General features: G+C 41.3%; 1 protein-coding gene across 1 annotated transcript; it reads right to left on the bottom strand.

Moving 5' to 3' along the window:
- Nucleotides 1-1,225: 1,225 nt before the first annotated feature.
- Nucleotides 1,226-5,988, bottom strand: LOC148048863 (vacuolar protein sorting-associated protein 29-like). The gene is made up of 4 exons (XM_087703750.1): nt 5,886-5,988; nt 3,842-4,033; nt 2,848-3,083; nt 1,226-1,657 (listed from the first exon to the last, which is right to left on the bottom strand). Exons 1-4 carry the CDS (start codon nt 5,886-5,888, stop codon nt 1,540-1,542), a joined length of 549 nt encoding a protein of 182 aa, XP_087559876.1. The 5' UTR covers nt 5,889-5,988; the 3' UTR covers nt 1,226-1,539.
- Between the last annotated feature and the right edge of the window lie 3,019 nt (nt 5,989-9,007).

Genomic DNA, 9,007 nt, shown 5'->3' with positions numbered 1-9,007 from the left:
AAGAGGGTCAAGCTCTTTTCCAAAGCACCTGAAGGCCAGACAAGGAATAATGGATGGAAAACTGATCAAGGAGAGATTCAACCTGGAAATAACTTGCCAGATGTGGACATGATGGAAAGGAAAATCCATCAGTAGGGTTTCTTTCTTTTTTTTTGCAAGTTCTGCAAAGAAATGCAATCTTTTTTGGAAGAAGGAGACATTGTTCCATAGTGAATAGTGAAGATCTGGAGAAGGTCTTGGAGGTGAAGGTAGCACCATTTTATGGTCTTCATTCTTGCTTTGCAGCACTTAGTACCTCTTTGGAGATTGCGGGCCAAACACAAGCGGATGATTCTCATGGTCCATCCCAAGTTGTGTGTTTTCCAGGGCAATTCTTGGGTCACTTCCAAGGGCCACCTGTCCAGGGCCAGAGAAATCAGGAAATCCAGGCAGTTCAAATGGGTATAAAGATTGATTCCAAGCTTGAGCTCTCTATAAGAATCTGAACTACTAACAGTCAAAGCAATTTGGTGGCAGATAAGGAATTCATGGTGAACTGGATTTAAATCTCTGGTGGGCATGAAGGGACACCTGATGATGTGCTTGACCCCTCCCTTGGGCTCAGCCTGGATCTCTCCCACACCACTAGCTATATCATACTTTGTCCTTGCTCATTTGTTATCCACTCTACCTTCCCCTTGTAGACTTACGTTGACCTTTTGATTTATTCACAAACACAAAGTATTCCTTAAGGCCATGTTAAAGTCAACCATTCCACCCCAGTCCTTGGATTTCAGAAATGACACCTTCTCAAGGTATGTGTCAGGCCTCCATTTATATTCTTTTTAGAATTTTGGCCTGCCATACTTTCTCTTATTTCATTATGCTGTTTCTTTAAGTATAGTCAATGGGAGGGGGGATTAGAAGGAGTAGGATTTTGGAATGTATTGTTTTTCATTCTTTGCTAGAAGCCAAGGTCATCCTTTGTCTCTACACTTTCACACCTGACTGGAAGAAGCTGGGCATGGACACCAGCGTGGAAGGAGGAGATTGGACCATGTGAGGGACTGTGGGTGTGGGGACAAGATAATGAACTTTTAACTGGGTGGGATTCTGATGTAACTTCCAGAGTTGGAATCCCCACAGCTATGTGCCAACATGCCTGCTTTATTAAATTGGAACTTTAAGCATAGTTTTGCCTTCAACTCTGATTTAATTCTACATGGTATTTGGAACGCTGACAATATGCACATAAAAAACAGCTTTATTCAAACACAGAAACTTAAACATTTGGGACATACAAACAGCCTTTGCTCTTTTTCCCCATCAGCCACTATAATAGAAGTTTTTGACGATTCCAAATTTGGGGAGTTTTTTTTAAATGTATCGAAAAAGGTTACTTTCCAATATTCAGATGGCTCTCTAAATTCACGGCAAATAACTTCAAGCAGCTTGAAGAACCCAAGAGGAACAGGTACAACACTAAATCACTGTAACGGATGTGAACAAATTTGCTCAACTTTCTAGATGAAATAGACATCCGGGGGAAATCATTCCATTTCAAGTTTTCTTGTATTCAATCCTTTCTACTTTCACCTCGTTCTCAATGAGTTGATACACGTAGGTAACGACAACGGAGCACTGAACATCCATCAGAACAAAGGACGGAATTACATCCCTGGAAAGAAGAACCATTTGTAGTTGAAATAGGAAGTAATTTTTATGTAGACTGAGAGCTTCAGTACCAAAGACAAATTCCTTGTGTGTCCAATCACACTTGGCCAATAAAAAATTCTATTCTGTTCTGTTCTGCTCTATTCTATCCTGCTATTCTGCTCTATTCTGCTCTATTCTACCCTACTTCTATTCTAGTCTATTCTGCTATATTCTATATTCTATATTATTCTATCCTATCCTATTCTATTCTATTTTATTACATTCTACATTCTATTCCATATTCCACTCTATTCTGCTCTATTCTATCCTGCTCTATTCTATTCTGCTCTATTCTGTATTCTATATTCTATATTCTATATTATTTTATCCTACCCTATCCTATCCTATTCTACTACATTCTACATTCTACACTCTATTCCATATTCTGCTCTATTCTACCCTACTTCTATTCTAGTCTATTCTGCTCTATTCTATTCTGCTCTATTCTATATTGTGTATTGTGTATTCTATATTGTATATTGTATATTGTATATTCTATATTCTATTCTACCCTAACCTATTCTATTCTACTACATTCTACACTCTACATTCCATTCCATATTCTGCTCTATTCTACCCTACTTCTATTCTAGTCTATTCTGCTCTATTCTATATTCTATTTTATTTTATCCTACCCTATCCTATTCTATTCTACTACATTCTACATTCTATTCCATATTCTGCTCTATTCTACTCCATTCCATTCCGATATCTCTATGGCTGCCACAAAGAAGAGGGAGTCAAGCTATTCTCCAAAGCACCTGAGGGCAGAACAAGAAGCAATGGGTGGAAACTAATCAAGGAGAAAAGCAACTCAGAACTAAGGAGAAATTTCCTGACAGTTAGAACAATTAATCAATGGAACAACTTGCCTCCAGAAGTTGTGAATGTTCCAACACAGGAAGTTTTAAAGACGATGTTGGATATCCATTTGTCTGAAGTGGTGTAGGATTTCCTGCCTAGGCAGGGGGTTGGACTAGAAGACCTCCAAGGTCCCTTCCAACCCTGTTATTCTATGTTCTACTTCACCTTACTTGGGTCTCTTCTCCAATGTTTTCCATTTGATGGCCATGCCTGATCATCCACCCAACAACCAGCCAATGAAAAGAGATGCTCTCCAGAAACAAATTCCTCAAAACGTGTAGTTCTCACCTTTCCAGAGCACTGTAGGCCCCTGTGGCTGAACCAGGATTGATGTAGAACTTCTTCTCATGTTCTACTGCCTCAAACTTGTGAGTGTGACCAGATATTAAGATGTCCACGTCCAGCTGCCTCTGGAGGATTGCCAAGCTGGCCAGATCCCCCCAAGGTATAATTTGATGGCCATGGATCAGACCAATCCTGAACTGTCCTACAGTGACAATTTTCTGCTGGGGGTAACTCGTGCCCTGCAAAGAATCATGTCAATTATTAATCAATAATAATTCTATAATTCTATTATTGTTCCATAATAATAATTGCAATCAACCCATGGAACAAAAGTTGCCTTCGGAAGTTGTGGGAGCTTCATCCCTGGAGGCTTTCAAGAAGAGACTGGACCGCCATCTCTCAGAAATGGTGTAGGGTCTCCTGCTTGGGTGGAGAGGGTTGGACTAGATGGCCTTTAAGGTCCCTTCCAACTCTGTTAATCTGTATAATCTGTAAGGGATTCTAATTTTAAGGCAGTAATGGAAAGTTTCTAAGTGCTGATCATATCATAAAAGCTGCCATTAATCATGGGTGACAGTGAAAGAAACGCAAAGAATTTGTTTGTAACCAACTGATGCACTTTCTACACTATGTAAAGAAAGAGGATTTTTTTGTGTCGTGTCTGTTTTGAAAACTAAAAATAAAAAAACTTTTATTTTAAAAAAAAAGCTGCCCTTAGTTTGTATTTACAGCTAGTGGAATCAAGTTTATTTGTCAACCTGAGTCCATTTCCTCTTGGGAATGGTAGGTTTTTAGCTCAACAGTCTCATGCTGAAGTGGGTTTAAGTCTAAGCAACATAAAAGCATTGCTAACCACCACGATATCAGTAGACGTTCCAGAGCATGGAAAATAGATGCTCCTTCATCAGCCTAGCAACCTCGGTGGAACTTTCAATCAAAGGAACAGACGGTCTTCAATTGCCCAAACCAGAATCAGCCACGTTCTCCAGCCTCCTACCTCATCAAAGTCCCCTCTAACGATATGGACATCTCCGGCCAGTGTCCTCAGATAATCGTAACTCTCCTTGGTGCAAAGGTTCCCAGTGCAAAGGATATGTTGGATCTTGCCTGGAACCAGCAACTTTTTAAACTTGGCTGGAAGGCTGCAACATCGGTCTGGGATGTGAAGGTCTCCAATCACCAGGACCAGCTGAAGGAGAAAAGAGGTAAAGAAATACAGCGGAGAGTTCACTTCAACAGGGGTGTCAAACTCAAGGACCGCCGTGTGCTTAAATCTGGCCCGTGGAGCCGGCCGTGAGCCTCCTGCATGGCCTCCCGCACGACCTCCCCAGCCTCTAACAGGACTTTGCCAGCCAAAAACAGGCTGTGCGAGGCCTCCATGTGGCCCATTGTTGCAGGAGGCCAAATATGAGGCACACAAGGCCCCCCCCCCATGCCCCGTTTTGGCTGGCAAAGGGCTGCAGGAGGCTCCCGTCCCATCTCCACCTCGCTCCCCCCCCGCCAGCCGGTGGAGAACTACAATGCTCATCCGGCCCTCGGAGAAATCCAGTTCGACACCCCAGCCCTCTCGCAGAAAAATGAAATATCCTAGGAAATATTGAAAAGGCAGAATATTTCTCTGGATGTGAAAAGAAAGAAATATGTTTTAAAAGACAGGATAGCTCCCTGTAGCTCCCTGCCCAACCCCACTTTGTCAATGGGCCATTAAGAAGGCCAAGCTAGTCCCTTTACATAATAAAGACTTCCCCACTTCATTTCCAGGGGGATAGGATTAAGGCATGATAATATTGGCCCTTTACCCAACTCGCCACATGGCATCTGAGAACTCAACCAAACCTGGATTCAAAATGCAGCCTAGAGAGTTGCCCCTGCACGGCCCCATGGGAGTCCAACAACCAATCAGAATACAAGATCAAGATCAAAGGCCAGAGAGGGCATAAAACCAGGGACTCAGCATCTCAGTCTTTCTTTCTCTTTTCTCCTCCAACATTGAAGCATGTAATCACCTTTTCTGTTCAGGAGCTCAAGCCATGTGGTCCTGTCCACCAATAAACCATCTTTCCAAGCAGCCTCCATGTCTCCACTTGGAGCCGAACCCAGAAGGACATTTCTTCCAACAATTTCATAGGTTCAGAAACGCCTTTGAAGGGGTCCCTAAAGATGTTTTAAAAGATGAACTCCAACACATACACATGAGAGAACCAACCCAGAACTCCAGAGAGTTGGAACAATTAATCAGTGGAACAACTTGCCCCCAGATGTTGTGGGTGACCCAACACTGGAAGATTTTTTTAAAAAAGAAATTGCACAACCATTTGTCTGAAATGGTGTAGAGTTTCCTGTTTGAGTAGAGGTTGGTCTAGAAGACCTCCAAGTTCCCTTCCAACTCTGTGATTTTGTTAACAGAGTGTTGCAGAAAATGACAGGCTTTAGACTTCTCAGGATACAGGAAAAGTTTATTTGGCAGCCAGGTTCAGAAAGTTAGCAAAATAGCTAACACTGCAAGTTCTGAACAACCTTCATTATCGAAGCACACATTCTTATACATTCTCAAAGGCAGCTTCACACGGAAACACTTAACTCATTTCCTATTGGTTACCTTGAGGAGAAAGCCTTATAAGGAGATGGGGTCTTACTTCTCCTTTTGTCTTGGGTCATAGGTACTGAGTACGTGTCTCTTAGCGAACTTTAGCTGACCCTGGTGGTCTTGTGAGACTATTGAACTCTGCGGTTAGGCACTTGCTTCCTGTTCTTTTGCAAGCTGCAACTCTGCCTATGGGGCTTTTTAATATAGAAATAAAGGGGCCCCGAGAGGCTGTCCAGCCTGACCCAGTAGGTTTCACACTTAATGTCCAAATCTCACTTTACGTCCTACTTTAAGGGCACCTCTACTACTACCACCACTCTTTCATCCTAAAGCTCTCACTCTTTCATCCTAAAGAATCTCAACTCAAGCAGACTTGCTTCCAGATGGAAAAGAAGGCCACTCTAAATTAACCAGCACAAAAGATACATTAAAAGTATCTTTCTCCTCTACTCACCATCCTGCTGATTCTCTGACTCTGCTGCGGAGTATCAAGTTGCAAAGCAAACACACAAAAAGCCTGAATACTGGTTGCCAAAGGTCAGCTGTTAGCCGTTGATTGACTACTAAGACAATGCAAAACTACAGCCACTCCCTCTGAAGGGCTTTTTCTATTTGTAGTTACTTTAGCGACCCCAATTCTGAAAGTTCTTACTTGCAAAGGCTTTCTTTTAAAGGAACAGTCTGCTTTGAACGCCCAAATCTGCTGTAAAGGTAATCCATGACTTACAAGGATTCATTGAGTGACTGTTCAAAGTTACAACGGCACTGTGGCTTATGCCCGTTTTCACACTTACAACCTCTGCAGCCTTCTTGTGGCCAGGAAGGGGGGGTTTAAAAGCACAATGACTATATATGTACACCTTTTTGTCCTATTTTTTTTTTAAAAAAGGAGAATACATGTTAAAATTAAATATGTCTAGTGAAAAGGAATTATAAATACCATCAACATAAAATGGAGCTTGCTCAGAAGCTGAAATACACCAAGTAATTGAGATGAAGAGTGGGAAGTAGAGGAGAGAGGGAAGGGAAGAAGAGAGGGTAAAGAGAGAAGGTGGGGGGAGAGAAAGGAGGAGTGGAAAGGGGAGAGAAGGAGAGAGGAAGGGAAGTAGAGAAGGGAAGGATGCCAGAGGGAAGAAAGGATGTAGGGAGGGAGAGGAGAGAGGGAGAAGAAAGTGATGGATAAGGTACAAATATGGTGTATGGAGAGCAGAAGAGCCAATAATTGTTTTTGGGAGTTGATGGTAAGATGATGTAAAAATTTAATTATATAATATGATGTTGGCTATGTAATAGTATACATGTGATTATATGTTATGAAAATGAAAACATAAAAAACTTTATAAAAAACATTCAGATGCTTAACAGTTGTGGCAAGAAAATCGTATAATGGGGGATCGTATAATAATCACTTAGCATCTGTCTTACTAGAGAGATATAAAGAGGGGGAACACAGTTAGGATAGATTAGCGAAAGGAAAGGGAACAAGAAATGATATGAAATTATATTTGGGTTGGTGGAAATACCATCCCAAGGAAACATAAACTGAGATCTGAAAGAGACATCTACAACAATAGGGAAAAAAAGGGAGAGGGGAGGAGAGAATGAAAGGAAGACGAGGGAAAGAAGAAAGAGGTGAAGAGAGGAAGATGGAAGGGAGAGAAAGAGAAGGAGAGAGGGTAGGAAGGGGAAAAGGAAGAGTAGGAGTAGGAAAAAGGGAAGGGAAGAAGGAAGGGGAAGGAGAGGAGGAAGGAAGGAAGTAGAGAAGGGAGGGAGGAGGAAAAGAAAGGGAAAACAAGGTGGTGTTACAACAGGTAGAAGGGATGGTAAATAAAGCAACCCAAACTGTATATTATAACCTATGAAATGAAATAACAAATGTATAAGAATGACAAATGTAAAGAATAATAATTATGTGAACGTATACTTAAAATGGAATGTAAGAGAACAAAAAATAAAAAAAATTCTGAAAAAAAATCTGTCTTACTTAGCAACAGAAATGTTTTTTGTTTTTGTTTTTTGCAATATTTTTTTGTTACAAATTTTAAATTCTATTTACGAACAAAGGGGCTCACCCCCCCTCTTTTTTTACTTGCCACCACATTTTTACACGTTGGCTAGTCATGCATACCGGACATCACCTGCTGGAAGGTTTTTGTTCAGCTCTTCAGTGAGATTGTATCATTGTGTACGTGCCACCACTTATATAAGACAGGCAATAATAATCAGCTTCATCCTCTGCCTGAAGATTGGAGATGGTTAACACGGCAGATGTTCTCGAGTTTTCAACTGAACCAGAGAATCGTTCTGGGATTCCAGAGGGTCTGCTGGTATCATCATATATAATGGTTTTGGGGACATTTCCAGGCTTCTGTTGATACCAGGAGGAATAGCTTGATCCAATTGTTCCACTGCTTATAGAACAAGAGATTCGGATTGACCCTCCAGGAGATACAGCCACAGATTCTGGTTGAGTCAGGACAACTTGGGAGAAAGTCCCTAAAAGACAATAAAGATGACAGGAAAGACTATCAGCAAAAATCTTCATTTAAATCAGAGGATACGTGTGGTAGGAACAGAAATTAGGGGATGGATTTCTGAATTATCAGTAGAAAGAGGAAAGTCATAGTCCCAGCAATTTTAGAGTAGAAATCCCAAGACATAAATTACCCGTAAAGGAAGATGAAAGGATAGCCAAGATAAGAGGCATCCAAGCCATGGTTGGGGATGAGGTCAGAACCGAATTGTCTGCAGATCCAGCTGTGCTCTCTGCTCTTAAGCCTTTGGCCAATGAGGAATTCAAATTCATGCAAATGATCCGCCTGTTCATTGAATCTTCCTCAGATATCAAAGCCTGCTTCAGATAAAAGGAAAGACCATCCCTAGAAGCTTCCTTCCTGCCTGAGCAGGGGTTGGACTAAAAGACCTCCATGGTCTCTTCCAACTCTTTGAGGATCATGATTTCCTGATGCAGTATTTGAAGGGACCATCCTGTTTGGCTGAGTGGGAACATTTGGGAAGGACTTCAGCTCACCTGCAGTGTAGAAAGCATGCATGAGATTTGTCCTCATTTTATGTCCTTCATCCTTCCTACTTCAGGCTGAGACAGATCCCTCTCATTTTTTCACAGAAATTGTGACTTCTTTCAGGAATATTAGGAATAAAAATCATCTATGTTAGTCACTGATTCATGTTTTCCAGAAACGTTGTTGTGTTCATCCAAAGGGATCTCCAGGAGAAGACAAAAATCCAGTCCAGTGGCGAGATGGATGACTGAGATTGGAGCTGGTGTCCCACCATAATATAAAAAGGAAGCTCATTGCATTGAGTTATTTCTTTATTTTGCTGAAAGGTTGTTGAGTTCATCAGAGGGGATCTCCAAGAGTGCACAAAAGAATTGGGGGAAAAAAGCTTCATCAGTTCTGATAGGTCAGAACTGATGAACTTTCTTGGATGAGAAGTAAAATATCTTCAAGGAAAGAACATTTTTTCCTCAAGAAGAAACATAGTCTGGTTGCATTTTGAGTTAAAAAAAAAAAAAGGCACTTTTGAAACAACCATGATCCGGATGACTGAGAA

The sequence above is a fragment of the Thamnophis sirtalis genome, unplaced genomic scaffold, assembly GCF_051295495.1.
Source record: "Thamnophis sirtalis isolate CommonGarterSnake01/CBP01778 unplaced genomic scaffold, rThaSir2_p1.2 scaffold_2, whole genome shotgun sequence".
In the NCBI taxonomy this organism is placed as follows: domain Eukaryota; kingdom Metazoa; phylum Chordata; class Lepidosauria; order Squamata; family Natricidae; genus Thamnophis; species Thamnophis sirtalis.
The sequence above is the reverse complement of the archived record's forward strand: the minus strand, read 5'-3'. Positions and strand labels throughout refer to the sequence as shown.